At 38.8% G+C, this 23,839-nt stretch overlaps 1 protein-coding gene across 3 annotated transcripts in view; it reads right to left on the reverse strand.

Annotated features, from left to right (window-relative positions):
- Ntrk2 (neurotrophic receptor tyrosine kinase 2) overlaps window positions 1–23,839 on the reverse strand; it is a 371,115-nt gene that overhangs the window by 77,193 nt on the left and 270,083 nt on the right. For all 3 annotated transcript variants that reach the window (XM_042696232.1, XM_042696230.1, XM_042696231.1), the window contains 2 exons: window positions 18,573–18,703; window positions 2,429–2,601 (listed from right to left, as the gene is read on the reverse strand). In XM_042696232.1, coding sequence (XP_042552166.1) covers window positions 2,429–2,601; window positions 18,573–18,703 — 304 coding nt within the window. The remainder of the gene's footprint in view (window positions 1–2,428; window positions 2,602–18,572; window positions 18,704–23,839) is intronic.

Raw genomic sequence — 23,839 nt, forward strand, 5'->3', positions numbered from 1 at the left:
AAATGAGGAGTTGCTTCTCTCATGCTATTTAATTAGATCAACAATCTTATGGGAGAAAAAAAATGTTGCTGAAGGACAATGCATTACAATTATTTCTCAATACCCTGAATTGGCTGTATAGTCCTGATCTTACCCACAATCTTCTCACACATCTGATCATAGGAAAAGCAGAGAATAGAGACCTATCCCAAGCAAGGGAAACCAAATAGTATGCACATCCACAAGAATAGAGACAGTAAAATGATTCAGACAGCACCAACCACATGATGACATTTTTAAAAGCAGCAGTGCACACCCCTCCTCATTCTTCTAGTCTCACTGAGACTGACTCATTACTTAAGTGGCATCATGTCTGAATCTTTCCAGCAACGTGTGAAGCTATCTGGGGCTGACTTCTGTACATAGCTCTCTCTGTAGTACTCAAGAGATACAGAGGAGGAGGACAGAGAGGCCTGTGTATGGGCCTCACACCGAAGTTTCCACTCTACAGAAGTTTGGATCTTTGAGCCAAGATATAGGAGAATGTGGCTAAGATGAAGGATAATGGGGGCAGCAGTTGCTGGCTCTCTCCTCTTGCAACAGTCCTCAGATTTGTTCCTGAGATGTCTCTAGAGCCCCATGCATAGGCCAGAAAACAGAAGCTCATGAAGGAAGGTGGTCAGTCTGCCTCTGGTATCTTTCCCATTTCCCCTAAGTTATACTCTCTACCAAGTTACCACATGACGCACACTGGCTAAGCTTTCAGAGTTGAGAAACAGCCAAATTGGAAAGAAAACAGCGTATCTGCACCAGGCTTGATTTAGAGAAGCTCAAAGTCAAAGTAGGTCACTGAGTGCCCTCTAGGATAGAGACCCACCTAGGAGATACATGTAGCCTATGCAGTCAACCATGGAGAATCCAGGCGCCCTTCAGGGGAGCCCATGTCTCCTGCCTACCACTACTTGGAGCTCTGACTCTTTAGTTCTTGATCTTACGTGTACCACTCCCACTTGTGCCCTGTCTAATGCAAATAAAGACATGACTTGATTTCCTTTGTATCAATCTCAGGGCTCTGTTTCTTTCCCTAGAATGGACACATTCAGAATGTTCACCACCATCCTGAATTGAGACAACTCGGTTGTCCTCGCATCTTTTTGTGAAATCACCTGGTCACCAGTAGACTTCACCTGAGGAATCCTAGCTGCTATTTTCTGAACACTTACTGTGTGCTCTTATTCTAAGAGCCTTCTAAGCTGACTCTGGTGCCATCCCTTTCTCGCCCTGCCTGCTTGGGTACCCTGATCTGTTGGCCCTGAGTTCACATGAGCTGAGATTCAACTTCATCCCTGCTGGAGACCAGCCTTTCCAAAGCAACTTTATCTTCCCTCAAGGGTTATCTCACTCTAAGTTGTCTCTCTTCTTTCATCACCTCAGCCACCACTGAACTAAGACACATTCAGTCCAATGCTAGAAATGCAGGTTATGCTATTTTCATTTAATAATCCAATGGAAAACGAGGTGCAGTAGCTCACACCTCTAATCCTAGCTGTTCAGGAGGCAGAGATCAGAAGATTGCAGTTCAAGCTAGCCTGGGTAGAAAAGTCCATGAGAATTTTTGTCTCCAATTAACCACCAAAAAGTTCAGAGTAGTGGTATAGCTTAAGTGGTAGAGCATCTTGCCTCAAATGAAAAAGCTAAAGGACAGTGCCCAGGGCCTGGGCCCAAACCCCAGCAATGGCATAAAAGTAAATAAACAGATAAATCAATAAGTCATGACTCGATTTTGCATCTATCACTTTTTTCTTCTTTGCTTTCTTCTAGAGATCCTGCCTACTATGAAAGCCACTATGTTGAAGCTGTTCATCTTTGCATGACCTTGGAGTATCAGACACTTTCTACAGATGATTTTGCTCTTTGTGTTCTGTTCTTACCACTGTAGGACTTCTGAATTACTAGATTGTCCTTAGAATAAAGTCTAAATGACATTCTAGCAGTCTTGACCTCTTTAGCTATTTATCTACTACCTTGTTTCTGATTCATTACATAGTCTGGCAACTTTAGATTCTAGACTTTGGTACCTGAGCTCTTACAGTTTTTTTGTCTTTGAACATATTCTTCTCATATTCACCTGACAAACTCCTACAGACCTTCTAAGGCCCCTTTCCAAGGTATGTCACACAATATAAAAATGTCCCAGTAATTCAGATTGAATCATTAGCATCACTTTATGTAGAGTGATCAGATAAGGAAGATAAAAGCAGTGTCATGGCCTTCCCTCATCTCTGTTACCTTCTTTAGCATATGTTACTGCAATTATCAGGAAAGACAGTTCCAAAGAAACATCCAGTGGGCCTTTTGCCCTTCCCAGGAACTGGCTTTTGTGTGGTCTGATTTGGGACGTCTTGTTTTCTCTTCAAACCAGCTTCCCTTCACCCTTTCCTGTGTGTACCTAAGGAATTTGTTGAGGTCTCCATGCTTCATATACTCGAAGACCATGATGAGTGGGTCACCCTCCACACAGACACCATAGAACTTGACAATATGCTCATGCTGGAGATTGGTAAGCAGCTCAGCCTCGCGGTGGAAGTCCTTGCGTGCGTTGTCACTGGCATCCTTCAGTGTCTGGGGAGGAGAAGAACAGAGGGAGGAAACCAACACCTGTTAAACTGAAGACATCAGAGAGAAGGTTTCAAGCTTGGTGTTAGTGGCTCATGACACATCTCTGGGAAGTGGTACCTGACCAAGCATCATTGTTTTCATATTCCCTGTATCCCCTGGATTAGGTTGGATGACCCACCTAGATGCACCTCATAGTCATCTCTATCATACTACTAACTGCAATCCATTCTAACTTTGCCGATTTGCTTATCTCTGGCATAGATTACAAACTCTTTCTACCTTTGCAATGCCAGCATTAGCTACAGCACAGGAGGGTGAGATCTAAGGATCACAGTTTAAAGCCAGACCAAGCAGGAAAGTCCATGAGACTCTTATCTCCAATTAAACATCCACATAAAACAACACAACAACAACAACAAGCTGGAAGTGGAGCTGTGGCTCAAAATGGTAGAGCTCTAGCCTTGAGACAAATAGCTCAGGGATAGCTCTCAGGCCCTGAGTTCAAGATCCATGACTGACAAAGAGAAGGTTGCTTCACCAATCCATCAGTGGTCCTAAGAATTCTAGAAGGAAGGATATTTATCTCATTCGTTATACAAAAGATTGAGAACAGCCTAATTCCTGAGGAATTAGTATTTGCATTAATAACTGAGTAGCAATCCTGGTGGGAATACAGAGCTTTGCAGTTTATAAAACACATTTATGGGTGTGTTCTCATCAAATTAGACACACAAGCTTGTTTTACAGTCTGTGCTTTTCACTCATGGTCGGAATCAAATGATTTCCATGGTTTCTGTTCCTTCTTGAAGCTCATCCACTCATCTCTGCTTATAAAACCTTTTATAAACTTGATTGTCCCTGGGATCCCAGTGTTAAACAAGAGTCCTTGTAATAACAAAAGGATGTGAGGACAGAAAAAGAAGTTTAGAGCAGTGAGGAAGATATTACACTGCTGGCTTTGAAGACAGAGGAAAGGCCCATGAACTAAGGGATGCTGGTGGCTAGAAAAGACACAGAAATGGATTCTACCTCAGAACTTCCAGAAGGACCTGCACATGATGACATTTTGACTTTTCTTAGTAAAACTGGTTTGGGACCACCAAAATTGTGTTTTAAGTCACTAAGTTTCTAATAATTTGTTGGAAAAGCTATTAAAAAACCAATATACCTTGCTAACATCTACCAATATTCCAACATTCAGCTAAACCATCACATCTCTGAGAAGTGGTATCTGGCCAAGCATCATTGTGTTCAAATTCCCTGTGTCCCCTGGACTAGGTTGGATGACCCACCTAGATGTACCTCATAGTCATCTCTATCATACCACTAAATGCATTCTAACTTTGCTGATTTGCTTATCTCTGGCACAGATTACAAGCTCTTTTTACCTTTGCAGGACCAGTACTAGTTACAACACAGAATACATGTTGATTTTTATTCAGTAGATATTTGTGAATGAATGATAAAGGCAATGGATATGAAATACTGAAAGCAGAAGAGGGAATCATTTCTTCCCATAGAAAGTCAAGGATGAGGGAAATGTCTATCAGGGACGACTCCTGATGGACATGGCATGCAAGGGTGTGAATCGCTTCTCCAAAGAGACTGCAGTAGTTGTTATCAAGGTTATATTTCAGATATAAACACTCAACATTCACTATAGTTTTGTGCTGTAACAGAATGGAGGCATGATCATCCTCTATCATTTGTAGTGACTGTAAAATCCAACACTGTCCAATATCTAAGAACCCTGCCAAGTCCACATGGTCATTCCCAGGGAGCTGCTTTAACTCTGCTCTCCCTGTGGGATTGTTCTCAACCCAGATCTCCTATAGACAGGGATGTGCACATCCACTTAGGAGCAGATCTGAGAGAGGGATAAACAGGTAAGGGATTTATTACAGCCTATTGTAAAGACTTGGCAGAGGGAAATGTTGAGCTGCTGCCTTCTCAACAGAAGCTTCATCCGTTTCACAGGATGAACCTACTGCAGAGCTGTCCTGAGGTGAGCCAGTGGGGAGATACCTTTATAAATCAGGCAGTGGATAGGGGCCACTTATAAAGGCAAGTATCATCTTGATTAGAATTGTTGAATCTCTTTAGTGGGCAGACAGCTTAGAACTAGCTTTATGTTAGAACTTTTCCATCAACTGATGGAGAAAGTCCTTCATTCCTGAGGTCAAGGTGTTGGGTAGTTTATCACCAAATCCATCACAAGATGAGATTAAAAGGCAAATTAACATAAGGGCCACTTTCTACATAAGAAAATGTTAATGAAGATGCAGGATCAGCCTCATATCAGACATAAGAAGTCATATGAGTGAGGTAGAGCAAGGTTACAGAACACCACGTGTGTGTGTGTGTGTGTGTGTGTGTGTTGATACTAGGGTTTGAACTCAGTGCCTGGCTACAGTCTCTTAGATTTTTTGCTCAAGGCTGGCAGTCAGTCTATCACTCGATACTTGGGATACAACTGTACTTGTGGCTTTTTGCTGGCTAATTGGAGAAAAACATCTCAGAAATTTTCTAGCTTGGGCTGGCTTTGAACTGTGATCCTCAGATCTTAGCCTCCTGCCTAGTTAAGATTATAAAGGACAGCCATCAGTACTCAGTCTCCAGCTACTATTTTATTTCTTTCTTTCTTGTTCTTCAGAATCTAGCATTCTTCTTAACTATCTTTAGTAAGATGTAAAGTTCTCTCTTCAGAGTTAACTTAACCGAAAGAGAGAGTTGTAGTTGCCATTTTCATTAGGCCAGAGACAGTGGCTCCTTAAGCCAAATTCTAGAATTGCCATTTACCATTCTCACTTTAGCAGGTGGGTTCTCAGAAGTATCTCTACAAGCATCACTGGCTGTGTTTGAAAAATGAGCGGATTTAGATCCTCACGTGCTCTGAGAGGCCATAAAGCTTTGATAGCCATTGCCATGGAAACAGCACATTTGTTCATTTAATAACAACAAAATGGACAGTAGCTAACTACTTGAGTCTGGGTCTCTGCTCTCCTGGATGTGAAGTCGACGAGCATGTCCCGTTCTCTGTCTCCTGGCTTTAGTTGTATTAGAGCCAGACTAAACTTCTAGATGCTCATCTATACAATTTTTGTTAGATTTGTTTTTTTGCATGAGTATGTCTTTGGTTGTTTTCATATTTGTTCCCCCACTGTATTGTTTTGCTAAACCTTTCAGTGGCAAAATAGCAGGAGAAGCAATGAGATGGAATAGTAGGAGATGGAAGCTGTTAACTTCCAGGATGGAGAACTCATGGAGAAATACCATACCTCATAGTATTGTTCACACTTGCATTGTGGTTTGGGATGTGTGCCTGTGTGTGTGTGTGTGTGTGTGTGTGTGTGTGTGTGTGTGTGTGTGTGTCCACTACTATCTTTGCTAATGGAATCATATCCTGTTCAATTGTATCTTTTGCTGCTTCTTCCAGTGCCAAGCACCTAAAGAAACCTGCCATACAAGGTCTGGGAAAAGCTTAGGTAACAGAGTGGGAAAGTAAGGAAAAGTGAATGATCATCTGGACCCACGTAAGGAATGGAAATGAGAGAAGGACCAGGGAGAGAAAGTAAGTTGATGAATCTGCTTCCAAGAAGGCTGAGAGGGCTGGGAAAAACACTTTCTCCTGGACAAATGGCCTCTGATCTGTTCTTCTGGTAGTTAAAATACAAATTCTCACCCAAGTGGAAGGAATTCTAACTTAGAATTAAAAGACTTAGGTTCAGATCAGGCACCTGTGGCTCATGCTTGTAATTCTAGCTACTAGGGAGGCTGAGATATGAGGATTGAGATTCGAATCCAGCCCAACAGGAAAGCTTGTGAGATTCATCTCCAAATTAACCAACAAAAAAGCCAGAAGTGGAGCTCTGGCTCAAGTGGTAGAGTGCTAGTCTTGAGCAAAAGAGGCTCAGGAATAGCGTCAGGCCCTGAGTTCAAGCCCCAGGACTGGAATACACACACACACACACACACACACACACACACACACACACACACACAGATTGATTCAGGTTTAAATCCTGATTGTATCCAATCAAGCTCCAATTCTGCTTTTCTCCATTATAGAAGGAGAGCAGAAATATTTTACACTTTTCTAGGGACCCTAGAAGGATGGTAGGTGGCACTACAAGTTGGGATGCCTCTCGGGGTTTTTACTGTGTGATTTGAATTTGAAACAAGATTTCCTATATTATGTTTGCTCACAAAAGGGTCCAGAGAGGACAAAAGATGCATGGATAATCACAAGGATCAATCCTAGGCATAGGGGGTGCCTCTGGGGAGCTTCCACCTCTCCCTGGGTATCAGTCTAAGTTCCAGGAAGTATCAATTTGTACATGGAGTCCAGCCCTTGGCTCACATTTTTTTCCCCAGAGATCCTATCTCTATGGAGAGATGTACTGGATTTGCAGTACAGTCTTTGTTTTAAAGCCTTGTCTTTAACTTTGCTTTTATTTCCTGTGGAAAACGTGCTAATCATTTTAGGTCATTATTACAGGCATGAACAAATTCTGCATACCATCTTTGCACTCAAGTTTTAACTATGGAATATTGGTTCAAGAATGCTAGATTCTCACCTCTCTCTCTCTCTTCTCTCTCTCTCTCTGCCTGAGAGAGACAGAAAAAGGAAGAGACAGAGAGAAACAGAGATGGGGAGAGAAGAAGATGTACAGAGAAACAAAGAGAGAGAGTCACATAAAGAATAGAGGGAGGAAGATAGAGAAAGAGGAAGAGCAGGCGGAAGGAATGTGAGGGAGGAAAGAATTTCTTTCTGGGTGTACTGACCTGAAAAAGTTAACAAGAATTTAGTATTTCCGTGTTCCCAAAGCAAAATACAATGGAAAAGAGCCCACTCTGAGTTAGTATAATGTTAAAAGTTGTGCTTCAGTAAATTTTTGGATTTAAGGGAAGTTTTACTATTCATGGGACAAATGCATCTCACAAGCCTGGCCTCATCCTGTATGCCCATCCATTTTTGCATGTTGGGTCCCTTTGTGAAATTATGATTCAATTCTATTTTAAGAGATTCAGAAAATATGGTGGTAACAACTTGGGCAAAATCATCTTCTGAATTTGGCACAGTAAGGACAGAATTTTTCTAAGGGTGGAACCATAGCCAGACAGCAATCAGAAGTTGGAAAATCTTGCCATCAACCTTATTTATAAATATCATCTCTGTTTTAGTACCATGGCTGATTGTCGCCTTACTCAATTATACGAAGCTTGGCTGGCTTCTGAGTTCCTTGGCAATGAACAGGGGCCATGAATATGGGTGTCAGCTTACCTCCCTGACAATTCCTTCCACTCAAGTTGCATTTTGACAGGCATATTTGCCCAATCACTGAGCACTGCTATTTTCTTATTCCTACTGTCTACCTCATAGGTTCAATTCCTGATACTTCACACCTGCCATCCTTTCTTGAAGAAGTATTTCAAGGAGAAGTCTCATTCAGAGACACAACAAGGTACTACTTTAAGAAGATATTCATTCAGAGTTGGAAAACTGGAGTGACATAAGACACAGGTCAGCACATAAATGAGAAATAATGAAGATGAAATACAAGGAAGAAGAGGCAAAAAAAGACACCAGGATTCATCTGAAATAAAATAGTAAAAGTGTTAAGGCAAATAGGAAGCTAGTTAGGAGGCAAGAAGATTTATCTGAAATATCACTGTGATCGGATATTGTAAATCACAAAAAAGATAATCTTTTCAAAGTATAAATTGTGTCTTTTTATTACACTGATCTTAAATTTATGTCATGCATTAGAGACCCTAGGAGCAGAATCTCTTCATTAATATGAAAGACAAAATATAGAAGATATTAGAACTTCCTATGGCCAGTCTAGAGCAGATTGTTTAAAATTTGGAAATGAATAAACTCTCAAACTGAGAGTTTGAGAAAGGATTAATATGCCAGAGTTTGTCTGAGCAGGATCATTTGGTTCATATCTCTTGATGCCTTCTAAGTACATACTTTCTAAGATGCCTGTCATCAGCCACATGTCACTAACTATCACTTGAAATGTGAATTTTTCCAAACTAAGATGTACATCGGTTGAAAATTACACACCAGATTTTAGAAACTGGATATGAACAAAAATCATTAGAATCTCATTAATATTTTATATTAATAATATTTTGAAATGATGTTATAGATATGTTGAACAAAATAAGCTACATGAATAAGTTTCATCTGTTTCTTTTTACTTTCTTAATATACATACTAGAAAATTCAATATTATAAATATGGCTTAGGTTTATGGTTCATATTATCTTTTTATTGGATAGGGCTATTTTACAAAAGCCACTTCTGTAGGCTATGAATAGGTAAACCTGTCTGGAAAAGGTTGGAAACTATTCTAACATATAAAGTTGAAATAGAACTAAGGCAGACATCTTTCTTATGGGGTTGTTACAGGCAATGATTGACCAAGCATTTAGAATAAACCTGAGTCAAAATCTTTCTGATAGTTTCTTCCCTAAAAGCAAATGCAGAAGGAATATCTATCAGTTCATCAAGTGAACTTTGGAAGAATATGTTTTAATGAACATGGAGAAAGAAATAACTTGATAGGAATAAAATCTTAGCAAGTATAATGCAATATACTTGCAATAGATCCCAGCATCTCTAGAAAAAGAAAAACTAAGTAAATTGCATGAAGATGATAATAATCAAAGGCACTAAAGTGGTTCTGTCTCTGTGCTGGAAGTTAATACCATGTGTATGTCAACTCAGTTAATTGTGTGTAACTGGCCTTTGAAAGGAATTTAATTATGTACCAAGTGACAGTCTCAAATACAAGATTCATAGCCAGGGTGTTGATTGCTACTATCTTTATGCTCACAGCCGTGCTGGCTCTTAGGGCTCAGCTCTAACAAGTCGACCACCCAAAGGGAAACATGAAGGGAAGTTCTAATTCATGCACTTTAAAATACTTGCAGTAATTTGGTGGATAAAATTGATGGCTTAAGCTTGCATATTACATCAAGATGCATGCTAGAAAAATGTTAAGTCTTTGGAAAACAGGAAACTAATTTCTAATGAATATTGTATTAGAGAAATTGTGAGTAGAAAGAAAAAAATCAGTTGATCTCTAGTGTGGACAACTGAAACATTTTTGTAAGTTTTAAATGTATTGGCATGAAGTTGTCTGTTTCATTAGACAATGAAGATGCCTATAGTCCAGGATACTGACTTGATTATGGGTCAGTCAATCATGTTAAAGTAAATTAAAAGGAGTACAATCATTTCAGTACATATGTCCCAAAGATACAAAGGTCTGAAACGCATCCTCAAGCTATGTTTAATGCAGGAAAGTTCTCCTTGAGCTGAACAGACTCCAACCCTGGTGATCAATATTCTATTTTGGGTTTTGTTTACTAGAAAAAAAATGAGATAAACCAGCAAAGGGGCTCACCAAAGAGATAAATGAGACAGAAAACAGATCCATGATCAAAGGTTAAAAGTTGAAGTTACTGAGAAAGGAATATGAATGAAGTAGCTTAATAATTGGGGCCTAACTAATCCATGTGTGGGAGGGAATCCTACAAGAAAGGACCACACACACACACACACACACACACACACATACACACACACACACACACACACACACACACACACACGGGAATACTGCACCCACACTCAAAGAACAAAAGAAATCTATTAAACAATACATGAACAATAAAGATGATCAAGTCTTTTCACAAAATATCATTATATGTTCTACAATTTTGCTTCAAGAGCCTTGTAAAGGTAGAATCAATAATCAGTGCTTTCACAGTATTCACTCTGCTAAATACACAAACTACTTTTAGAGCAATATTGATGAATTTAAAATGTTTCTAAATACACTCTTCTTTGTTTCAATTTCCATTTTGTAGACACAAGCATTTCATGTGTTGGTGTAAAATGGAAAAGTTTAAAGTAAGCACAGGGACAGGGAGGAACTCTAGAAAGAATCTAGATAAAAGAACTGGAGTTGCTGATTTGCATTTGGGAGAAAGAAGGAAAGAAAAGAACCAGCATCTTAGAAATAAAGTTGCTGAGGTAGAGCAGAAGACACAGTGAACTCTTGTTATTTGCTCATGTATGAATTTTTTTTTCTGTACTATTCTATAATTGGAGAGAATACCCTTCCCTTTTCAGTCTCATATATAGTCTGAGATATGTGCCTTCTGCATAGTTATTTTCTTGATGGCGGAATCTTCAGTACCATATGACCACCTTGGATGACTGGATTGAAGACAGGTGGCCCAGCATGAAGTTACAGATGACCCACTGGGACAATTGGAGCCACCGTATTTCCCTTGTTGAGAAATCAGAATGTGAGTCATAGAGACAGTGTGAGCAGTAGTTGGTGTGGAAGGAACAGCCAAATATTAGGAAAATAGCAGACTCAAGAGACAGCTGCAATGCATTAGCAGGGAAGCCCAGAGGATAATCCCTAGGGTTTCCTGCCAAGAAAATAAACAAGAGATACCACAAGGGCTATCTCAGATCCCAAATGAGCGTTTAGATTCCAACTATTCTAGACACAGTAAGATCAAGCTACCCTTCAGTTGCTTGGGAGTTGGTAAATCTTTCCTTTTTTTCTGTCAGATATCTTTCCCCATGCTATAGTCTGTGATATCTCGAATATTCTAGCAGGGAGTTAATACTTGCCTGTATCTGGGCCATGTGTGTTGAGTAGAACTGTTCTAATCTTCCATTTCTAGAGGTAGGCATGGAGCCCAGATCTGGAATCAGAATATTTCAGTCTTCTGACTATCGAGCACAGTGATGAAGCCCATCACAAACCAATAGAATTCAAATCTTGCAATTTTATCTAATGATTGGGAAATAAGGCTCTTTATCTTTTGGGTTTCAAAGATGAAAGTCTAGTATGTATGCATGTCTTTATATATGGATGAAACTATAGTTTGAACTCAGGGCCTTAAACCTGCTATAATTGACCAATTAAATAAATCCTCCAACATTATTATTATTATTATTATTATTATTTTGCCAGTCGGGGGCCTGAACTCTTGGCCTTCACTGTCTCTGAGCTCTTTAGCTCTAGGCTAGCACTCTACCACTTGAGCCACAGTACCACTTCTGGCTTTTTCTGCTTATGTGGTACTAAGGAATCGAACCCAGGGCCTTATACATGCAAGGCAAGCACTCTACCACTAAGCCAATTTTGTAGCCCCCCAACATTACTTGTTTGCTGGTTATATTGGAGATAGAGTCTTGTGGACTTCTATGCCCAGGCTCTCTAACTGCAATCCTGATAATCTCAGCTTCCTGATTAACTAGGATTACAGACACGAGCCACTGGTGCATGGCTTCAAGATAAAAGTCTTTTCCATAGTGTGGATAGAATTTTCTGTGAATGAAGCCAATATAGAAGATACAGAGTCAAGCAATAAAAATATAAACAAGAAAGAGAAAGAGGCAGAGTGAGAAAGTGGGAGAGAGCGAGAAAGAGACAGAGAGACAGAGACAGAGACAGAGATAGAGAACTGTTAATTCTCTAGATCCAACAGTGCCTACAGCTAGGATAGGAGTGGCTAGAATTTCAAGTAAGGTAGATTTCTAGGAGCTAATAAATTTTCTTTTGTGTTCAAACTAATTTGAGTTGAGTTTCTAATAAACATTATATTATTCTTTTCAGGAAAGCTGATTATGAGGTTTTGCTGGCATTTCCCTGAGGTCAAAACTCTCCCTCAGGAATCAGTTTTTCCTATTTCCACTTACTCCCTTGAATTAAATTTCTACTTGGGAAAATATGAAAGTGCTTCTCATCCTTGCATACAAATAAGCATAACTAACATACTTCTTTGTATTATTCGATCAGTGACATTGTGTTGAATTTCCTCAATTTGGTTTGCCAGAGCATATGTAAAATTCAATAAGTGAAAATGTGGTGTACAATGAACACTGGATTGACTTGGAGTCCCAGTTCTGACAGCAAATGACCTCATTTGAGGTATATGACCTTGCACGGGTCAGTGATGTCTGGATTCCTGTTTTCATATTGGCAAAATGTGGACACTGAGCTAAAGATGATCAGTACCCATATCTATGTAGTTACTCAATCATTAAAAAAAAATTATTTCTTACTTAGCTGGGTGTCGAGGGCTCACACCTATAATCCTAGCTACTCAGGAGGCTGAGATATCAGGATCACTGTTCAAAGCCAGCCCAGGCAGGAAAATCTGTGAGACTCCTTTCTCCAATTAACCATAAAAAAAATGGAGGTGGAGCTGTGGTTCTAGTGGTTGAGCACTAGCCCTGAGCAAGAAACAAAACCAAACCAAAAAACGCCCAGGAACAATGCCCAGGACTTGAGCTCAAGACCTAAGACCAGCACCAAACAAAGAAAGGAAAATAAAATAAAATAATGGAATAAAGGGCAAACTAATTCAGCAGTGATACTCACTAGACATTATGTGGAAAATGAACTATACAACTTGGGGGGGAGGGGTTCAGGAGGGAAAAATTGGGGGAAAATGAGGGAAGAGGTGACATTATTGGAAAAGAAATATACTCATAGCCCGGCGCTGGTGGCTCATGCCTGTAATCCTAGCTACTCAGGAGGCTGAGATCTGAGGATCGCGGTTCAAAGCCAGCCGGGGCAGGAGAGACCGTGAGACTCCTATCTCCAATAAACCACCAGAAAACCGGAAGTAGCGTTGTAGCTCAATTGGTAGAGTGCTCGCCTTGAGCTGAAGAGCTGAGGGACAGCACTCAGGCCCAGAGTTCAAGCCCCACGACCGACAAAAAAAAAAAAAAAAGAAATGTACTCATTATCTTACCTCTGTAACTGTAACCCCTCTGTACATCACCTTTACACTAAAAATAAATTTAAAAAGAAAAATATTTCTAGCATATTAAAATTGAACTATGAAAATTTAAGGCAGGAATGGGGGAGGAGGAAATGTCGGAGGATGGAAGGGGTGGCATTGATCAAAATGCATTGTACTCATAACCTGATATATGAAATTGTAGCTTCTTTGTACAACTGCTTATTTACTAAAAATATTTTAATATAATCCTCCTCATAATTTCTTTCAGCTATGACTATTGATAAAATCATTTTCTTGCCTAGAAATGCCAATAGCCAACTCTTTTACCCTATTAAAAGACTATTATTTCTATGATCAGCATGTTCATCCATTCATCCATCATCCATCATCCCTTCAATCATTCAGCAAGCTTTTATTGCATGTTACCACATATTAGGCTGTACTAAAAGGCAAGACTCTCACCCTGGAGAATATACCATTCTAAAAGAGAAGACAGACTTTCAGTGTCCTTCATTAACTCTCCCACACATACATATATACTTTGAAAACCTTGACAAATGCATAAAAAACAAATGCAAATACCTTTAAAGGCATATAACATGGAGGTCTGATGTGGTTGGACGGACAAGCAAAGGGAAGTCATCTAAAGAAGCAACTTGAGCTGAGAACTGGCAGATGAGCTCTCATCCAGTTGTCTGGACCAGTGGACTAAGTGAAGGCCATCCACCAGGGGAACAGCAATAACATGCTAGGTCCTGCTTTGGACCTGTCTCTTGCTGAGGAGTTACCAGTTAACTTTTCCAAAACCCTTAGTGGAGAAAAATACCTCTATTTCTTCTTTTGGCAAAAAGGAATTCAGAAACATGAAAAGTAAGCTTTAAAAGTTGAATCCCAAAGAAAATGCTGAATTCAGATATTGCCATTTTAAATTTTGTCAAGGTAGAAGTTAAAGAAGCATCATAAATTTCTTTAAATTACACCTTGGGATAGTTATTTCACTTCCCTGGGTCTCAGTTCTCTCTCTCTCTCTCTCTCTCTCTCTCTCTCTCTCTCTATCAGAAACATACCTGAGTGAGTGGTATGAGGGAAGAGAGGCCATAAATCCTACTAAACAGACAGCATATATATATATATATATACATATATATCATATATATCAATATCAATCTGTCTATCTATCTATAACACAACTAAAATCAGCTTGCTTTCATACACAGCACAAGGAAATGTTGTCAGAATTGTAGCTATTGAAATGCAGGCAGCATGGAGCCAAAAATAGCTAATGCATCCACAGTTAATGCAGGGAAACTTCAATGAAGCGTTTCCTTGGTAATTGAGTAACTTAAAGGTAAAGGAACTCGGTTGATCAAAGACTGATTTCTCTGCTTTTCATTCTTTCCATAGGTAGCTTCATTTCTAATTCAGTGTAAATGGGAGGAAATGGCTGACAAATCCATTTCACTGAAAAAAAAAACAAATGTCCTCATATATATGTATACATATATACATATATATTTAAATACATACATATATGTTTAAAAGGGCAATCCAGTTGAACCCAAACAAGCAAAACCTCTAGTGGGAGAAGAATGCTCCAGCTCCTGTGTATCCTTGAAAGTCCACAATGCCTTGGAACCATTTCCATCTTATCCCAAGTTCTTAAATCATTTGGGAGAATTAACACCATAATTTACGGCAATCTGACATCTGTCAATCTGAATCCAAAACTCTGGGTTTCAAACCAAGTCAGCTCTTCCTTAGAGAAGGAAAAAAAAGACAATAGCTGCTATTTCTTAGCATGCATAATCAATGCTGCAGGAGTTGCTAGGCAACAGCAGAAAGGCTGTCAAACATCCCTGGATGCCTCCAATGGAAGAGGAGAAACCCAACATCCACTCTGCAGTGGTGAGAGGCTGAGCAGTCCTGAAAGCGGTGTTCAGTTTTTTCATTCCTTAAATATGTGTGTTTATTGCGGTCAGGGCTGAACTACAGACATTTTCCTCCCAAGGTCCTTTAATCTTTAAAAAAAACTTTCAACTGGCACAGAGCCTTGAAAATGAACATATTGGACTGGAGAGAGGGAGTTCTGTGAAAGATCCATGTGTGTGTCTGGTCCATTTCACCCTGGACCTCATGGAATATTCAAATTATCATGAGTGTGGATGAACTCAGAACCTCTGAATTACAGAGGCTATCTTCTAAAATGGGTATCTTCTGGGAAGCTTGAGTTATTCTAGTTACCATCAGCAAAATCTCTGATTTCAATAAACATTCATACTCAAGGTCAACAGGATGAGAATTCTTGGATTTGTAGCCATGCAGTTAGTGTGAATTTTCACTTTGCAGACTCTTTGTCTAGTCTATCCAGGATAACATTTTCACTTGAATTTCAAGGCGACTAAAAAAGGATGTCAAGATTTGATTAAGAATCTAATGCTTTATTTCCTTCCTTCTTTCCTTCCTTCATTCCTTCCCTCCTTTCTTCTTTCCTTCCCTCCTTCCTTCCTTCCCTCTTCCCTTCCTTCCCTTCCCTTCCCTTCCCTCCCTCCCTCCCTCCCTCCCTCCCTCCCTCCCTCCCTCCCTCCCTCCCTCCCTCCCTTCCTCCCTCCCTCCCTTCCTTCCTTCCTTCCTTCCTTCCTTCCTTCCTTCCTTCCTTCCTTCCTTCCTTCCTTCCTTCCTTCCTTCCTTCTTTTTCCTTCTTTCTGCAGCATTATTGTTTAAAAACACTTACCATTGACCACTAATTTATAAAATCTTATTTGGCAAAGCTAGGATGGATATAAAAACTAGGCATTGGGTATGGTTAAATGTAGGATTACAACTGCAGTTGGGATTTAAAATAAGAGAATCTCCATGACAATTATGATTGGGAGATAGAACTAAACAGAAGAACAAGTAGGAGGGAGCAAGTAGGAAGAATGGCAACTTCGTGTGTGTGTGTGTGTGTGTGTGTGTGTGTGTGTGTGTGTGTGTGAGTGTGTGTGTATGCTGGTTCTAGGGCTTGAGCTTGAACTCAGAACCTATGAATTGTCCCTCTGCTTTTTCACTCAAGGCTGGCACACCGTCACTTGAGTCACACATTCACTTTCAGCTTTTTGTTGGTTAATTGGAGACAAGAATCTGATGTACTTTCCTGCCTAAGCTGCCTAACCGTGATCCTCAGATCTCAGACTTAAAATCAGCTAAGATTATATTATGAGCCAGTGGAGTCTATCAACTCTTGTTTTTAAAGACCGGCTCAGAAACCAGGAGATAAATGTTGTCACCCTTCATTGTTAGTAACATAAGCTCAGCAGGTCTGTTTTAGCATTTTTGTCAGATGGAAATTGAACATAAAGATTGAAGATGCCTTAGATTTAGTTGGCAACATCTTCTCCTTAAGAGAATTTCCAGAAATACAGAGAAATAGGTAAAGAATGAGGAATAGCCCTAAGATGAAAGTCTAAACTCACAGAGAAACTCGTTGGACCATTCTCTATACCTATCTGAGGTGTCTCGGCTACTCTCACACTGTAATCTAGAATTCTCTAGTCTTCCAGGAATTTCTAACACTTAATGAGTCATACTTGGGCCATGATGAAGTGAATTGAGAGTCCGAAAGCTTGATTTTTGCTTCCGGGCTGACCTCTAAACTAGGAAGCCAGGGTCATTATTTTCTATGTCTACAATACATGCTAGACCTGGATTAGAGTCTATCAATTTGTATACATAAAACCGCTTTGATCTCATTGATCAAAATGTGATATAAAAGAACAGATGAAGAAAGCAAAGATTGTAAATATAACACTGCTAATTGTTTTGAATATTGTGTACTGAAAAAATAACGATAATCAAACATTTCCAGTAAATAAAAGAAGAAACAATGGCAATAGCGGAAACTGAACATCTCCAGCATCAGTGTGGGAGTTTCACTTTGACCTCATCACTTGCAAAGATCTCCTTTGTTCTTCTCCTTCTCTTTTCTCCATCTCCCATCTATTTCTCCATAGTGATGGCAGGGTATTCATGTGATTTATCATCTCTAGAAAAGTCTAGGCTTTATTTTTCAAAAAAATGTAGCTCATAAGTACCTTCTCTACCATTTGAGTTAGTTTCTTTCAAGTGACAAAGAAAGAAAACATATAGTTTTATTCCTACTTGGATGAACTTCCATGAAACTGTTAAACTTGCAAGGGTAAGTACAAAAGTAATTTTATCTCTTTTCTTGGTTGTTCATATGTAAATACTTAGTTAACTTAGTGCTAAGTACACCAAGAGTGGAACATGCATCTGAGTTTTAAAGAAATATCATTCATGAATGGTACCTTTTTGACAGGCATAAAATACAATGAAAAAAAATCGCATATAAAGCCAAAAAATTAAACTTTCTTGGATAGTCTTGCCACTATTTATTTCATTACCTATTTCATTTTATAATCTTCTTTTTTTAAGTGCTTAACATATATTGCAAAGTCCTTTGTGCTGGTTTTGTTAAACCTTTTGTGTTAGAAAGCTTTGCTAAACCTTGTATGTTAGAAAATGACAATTTTCTTTCTTTCAGTGTTATTGTTTATCTTAAAGAAAAACAGCTCTCCTTTTTGAATTCATGGGAACATGTAGGAGGAACCTTATGTCTGCTAGAGTGGTAGAATCCACAGAAAATGATATCTACCCTTTCAAGAAATCCTACCTGTGATATATGTCTATATATGTACATATATATATATATATATATATATATAAAATCTTATATCTCTAGAAACATTTGAGAGGGACAGATAAGGCCTAATACTCAGTGTAATGGAGACTAAGAGGAACACAAAGTCAACATGTCTACCTTCTAGAGTCTATTGGACAACAAGCCCCAGGTGGTAGTATCACAAACCCCAAGCAATCTAAGAAAACATGTTTGACTCTCCAAGATTTCACTGTGGAATGGTTTGCCCCTCTTTGTTAGAAAAGTAGTGCAGAGTTAACTCCATCATTTGGACTGGCTGGCTGTTCCTGAGTACCTCTGACAGTGAAATGTGCTTCCAGTATCCTTTGGACTGTACATTAAGGTAAATGTGCAGGAATTAAACACATCGCCATAGCAATATATTTTACTCCTGAATTGGACACTAAGATACCACAAAAGAAAGTGGAACTTCCACACATGAATGTGGCCACGGATCAGGAGACATTCTCAAATGTTCTCTTACCTTCACTGCCACCAAGATCTTATCCTGCTCGGGACAGAGGTTATAGCATTCAGCTAGGAAAACTTTTCCAAAGGCTCCTTCGCCTAGCTCCCTTTTCAGAACAATGTTATGTCTCTTGATGTGCTGAACAACTGCAAAACAAAGACAGAATAAAAATTGGAATTGAAGCATGCGGAGGTGAATTCAAAATATGGGAAGGGCTGAGTGCTTGTTGATTAAGCCTATAATTGTAGCTACTCAGGAGGCTGAGATCTGGAGGATCAAGGTTCAAAGTCAGTCCATGAGATTCTTATCTCCAAATAACCACCAAAAAGCCAGAAGTATGACTGTGGCTCAAATAGTAGAGCATTAGCGTTAAGCAAAAAAGCTAAAGAACAGCACCCAGGTCCTGTGTTCAAGCTCCAGTACTGCACAAAAGAAATAAATGAAGGTGAGAGATCAACAGGCTATACCTTGAGCTTTCAGGCACAAGAGTTTCTCCTTTATAGAGTGAACTAAAGAAGAACATTGTCTGTCCCTACAGCCTATCCCAAAGGGCTACCTGGAGGTTTCATGAGGTTTTAGTTGTTGCTTTTGATAAACCTAAGGCCAAGACCCATGAGTAGGCTGAAAAATAGCATTTATGAACTTCATAGACAAGCAGAGGGAAGAAATGAGGAAGGAATTAACATTAGTGTCAGCTTCTTATAAGTCAATATACTTTGCATATATTTGTAATGGGAAAAGTATCTCTGATCCTAATACATATATAGGTTCAGAGGAAAATGAGGGAACCTTGGTTGGTAATTGGAGCTGTAGTTTCACTGTGGTTTTAGGCTTTTAGTGACCTAAGCTAGACGATGAGCCTCAGTGAAGGTTTCTTTTTAGATAAGAATTACCTTAGCCTCTTTCCTATCTTAGCTCTCCAAAGCCAAGAACAGGCAAGAATAAATGAATCCAGTGAAGAGGGACTATCTTCTCCCATAACATAGAATAAAACTGACCAAAATCAGTCATTTGTCCTCTTAAAAAATAAGGTAGGAGATATCTCCAATGACGGCAGAAAGGCAGTACCCAGAGTGTCAGATCTAATAAAGAAGCCAAAAGGAGGCTGTGGGACACAGTGCTTCACCATTCAGTGTCAAATCTTTCAGAGGGACTGTTTTTCTCTATTGCAGTCACTATTTTTTGTTGAATTCTTGTCCCTGAATGGTAGTAAAGCTGGCCCTCAATGTCTACCTGTTCCTTATGTGTGGAATAAGCCAACTTAATGTAGAAAATATTCAGGGAAAAACAATCTCACATTAGTGAGCATGTGCAGACTTTTTCTTGTCATCATTTCTTAAACACTATAATATGGCTATTATCTATATAACATTTGCATTAATTTAGGCACTTTAAATATTCTAGAGATAATTTAAAGAGTTTTAAAGGCTGTGCACAGGCTATATACAAATGATATGCTATTTTATATTAGGGACTTGAACATCCTTTGATTTGGTATCAGAGGGGCTGTCCTGGAATTAATACCTATAGAAAACTAAAGATGGCTGTATTTAAATGAGGCCGTGATGCCCTCTAGAGAATGAACTGTGAGGCCAACAATATCTCATTCTTGAAAACCTTCCTTTCTCTTCGCACTTACGAAATGGGAAAGCAGTCTGTAGTTATTTCAAAAATTTGTGTCTGAGCATGGAAGAGCTAGGGTTCAAATCCAAATCTACCTGAATTCAGAGTCCATGTCTTTTCTTCTATACATGAGGTCTCTTTTCAGTTATAAAATATGTTTGGTATAATGAAGCTGATGTTTGGTATAATGAGTTGATGAAGACAAGCAAAAGAGTAAAAAATAGAAATGTCTCTTTGCTTAGTTCACTCTCAAGTTCAAGTCCTTAGTCCCTCTCAGGGCATTCCAACACTGTAATGACCCCATGTTACAACAGAGTTTTTTCTTAGCTATGTACCTGTTCCACAACTGAAAGCTCCCAAGGTTCAGAATGAACTGTATAGATCTTCTGTACCCCCTTACTTCACATGTTAGGAGCTAAGTGCAATGCAGAGATTCATATTGTGGTATATTTTGATAATCTTTAAGTTTCTTGATTATGAGCTGAGTTACAAAAAATATAAAAGAAAATATAAAGCACACTTTACATGATAATAAAATGAGTCCCTCTGACCTTACCATTTCACTTAGAAAACAGTACCAATAAAGCTTGAGTGTACCTTATCCAAAATGCTTGGGGCTAGAAATGTCTGGGAATTCCAGATTTTTTTTAAACTGGAAAATTTGCAAATTTATAATGAGATACCTTAGGATGTGATCTTATTCTGAGCACAAAATTTATATGTATTTTGTACATTTTAATACGCATAGCCTAAGGTTATTTTATGTAATACTTTCAGTGTACCTGCATTTTGACTTTAATCAGCTATATGATGTCTGGGTGGGAACTTATATTTGTGACATCTTGTTGATGTTTCAAAAAAGAAAGTTTATCTCTAGGGCTCCTTGGCACAAGCTGAAACTTTCTTAATAGAGACCCAGAAACACAACAAATCAAAAAAAGGTTGGACAAATGGGATTGCATGAAACTGCAGAGCTTCTGCATGGCAAAGGACATAGTAAGCAAGATCAATAGAAAGCCCATAGATTGGGAGATCTTCACTAGCCATACAATAGACAAGGGTCTCATATCTAAAATATACTTCGAACTCAAAAAATTAACTCCCCCAACAACAAATTCTCAAAGTAACAACCGCCCGATCAATAAATGGGCTTAAGACTTAGAGACTGCTCTGAAGAGGAAATAGACACAAAGAAATGCCCAACTTCTCTGGCCATAAAAGAAATGCAGATCAAAACAACATTGAAATTCCACTTCACTCCAGTTCGAATGGCTAAAATCAGATATGGCCAAAAGGGAATGCTACTGTACTGTTGGTGGGAGTGTTAACTTGTTCAACCACTCTGGAAAGCAGTATGGAGGTTCCTCAGAAGACTCCACCTAGAGCTCCCCTATGACCCAGCAATCCCACTTCTGGGCATTTACCCAAACAATCACAAACAAGGGCATACTAAAGCTACCAGCACAACTATGTTTATTGAAGCATTATTCACCATAGCTAAGGTATGGAACCAACCCAGATGCCCCTCAGTATATGATGGATCCAGAAAATGTGAGATTATACACACACACACACACACACACACACACACACACACATACACAATGGAATTCTATGCCTCCATTAGGAAGATTGACACTGCCCCATTTGTTAGGAAATGGAAAGACTTGGAAAAAATTATAAAAAGTGAAGTAAGCCAGACTCAAAGAAACATAGGCCCCATGGTTTCCCTTATTTGCGATAACTAGTATAGGTCTAGGATAACCTTACCAGACAAGTAGAAAAGGTCAAAAGCTATGTACATATGACCATATAAGATGGTGCTAAGTGAAATGAACCCCAAGATAGAGACACAAGAGTGTTTATCTTTGTTGCTGTTGTTTTTAATGTACTTATAATGTACTATGTGATTTCTTTTGCTTCTTTCATATGTTCTTCCCTATTGGTATAATCCCTGTTTTCACTGTATTTGATTCTAATACCCTGCATCTTGTATATACATTTTTCTAATTTGGGGAGGGGAAGGGAAATAACAAAATGCTGAAACAAGGATCCAGGCTGACCCATTGTAACCATGAGATGTACAAAAACTCTACAACTTGGTGGGAGGGAGGGAGGAGTTTGGGAGGTGGAGAGGGAAGGGATGGCTGAGAAAAAACAAAGGAGTGGGCAACAATGCTCAAAAGGAAATGCACCCATTACCCTACTCATGTAACTGTAAGCCCTCTGTGCAGTATCTTTACAATAAAAAAATATTTAAAAAGAAAGTTCATATTTTGATGGATTTTTTATTTTGAATTTTTGAATTACAGATGTCTCATCTACAGTACCTTGGAAACATCATCATGTGGCTATATTCTTTCTCTTTTGTATTGGGACTCCTTTTACTCGTACTTGGCTTTTTCACTCATGGCTGCAGCGCCAATAATAGAGCTATACCTCCATTTCTAGCTTTGTGCTGGTTAAGTGGAGGTCTGAGTCTCTTGGACTTGTCTGCTATGGCTGGCTTTGAACCACTATACTCAGATTTCAGTCTCTTGAATAGCTAGGATTATAGTTGTATGCGACTGGCACCAGCTTTTGCGTTTGTTTGTATCAAGTTCTCTTCTCTCCAGGAATAGCCACTACCTTGAATTTAAAAATTTTTCTTTATAATTTTGCTACCAAGATTTTATTCCTAGCAAGAAAAATTTTCAACTTTGTTTGATTTTGAACCCGGATCAGTGAACTCATACTATACTTATTCTTCCCTATCTTATCCCTCACTCTACAATGTCCTTGAGATTGTATTAAGCACGTTGTATGGTCATAATCCTTTTCTTTTTGCCACTTTTAAAAACATTGTGGAGGGATTATGCCATCATATAGATATCCATTTTATATTGATGGATACTCTATATAGCTCCTTCTTACATACAAGTTTATATGAAATTCAAGTGGTGATTAAAGTTTTGCTTTAAGGGGGCTTTTTTCCTTGATAATTCATGTGCTTCTGAGCTGTGAATGCCTCTGTGAGCCTCTGGGAACTCAGAGTGATAAAAATCAAAAGGTCCTTTTATGAGCAACAATATTAATGAATATGAGAGCATATATTAATTTCTTATGCTCCAGTAGCAATGCCTAAATTTAAGAGGAGAGAAATGTGTTCATTAGGTAGAGTGCCCATATAAAGACACAAATGTAATTCTTGCAGAGAATTAGAAGCCCTATTTAAATGTAATATTTAATTCCTTGGTTGTCATATGCTCCTTGGGAATTAAATGGCTCTCTGATTTACTTCACACTCTAACTAGACCATCAAGCATTTTTTTTTGCATTTGATTTACACCTATTTTTTTCTTTTAATATTCCAAGAGGAAGAAAAAAATCCCTTTAGAAATACATTTTTAAGACCACAATTAATTTCAGCAGCTTCAAAATTATAACTGATGAGACTGATTTTCCCATGTTCATCTTAAAAGGAGAAAATTCATGTTTTCTTTAGGAAATGGGTTATTTACATTCATGTGCTCTTTTGTGTTTTGGCATGTAGATAATCTGAAGGATGTCCTGTTTTTCCAGTGCATCCTATTTAAAAATAAATTTCTTTTATATACTAAGGGAAGTTACTTTGTATTTGTGTCCGTGTTCTTGGTAGGGCCTTACAGTGCTTTATGTGC

This window comes from Dipodomys spectabilis, unplaced genomic scaffold, assembly GCF_019054845.1.
Source record: "Dipodomys spectabilis isolate Male_0828 unplaced genomic scaffold, ASM1905484v1 ptg000204l, whole genome shotgun sequence".
Taxonomy (NCBI): Eukaryota; Metazoa; Chordata; class Mammalia; order Rodentia; family Heteromyidae; genus Dipodomys; species Dipodomys spectabilis.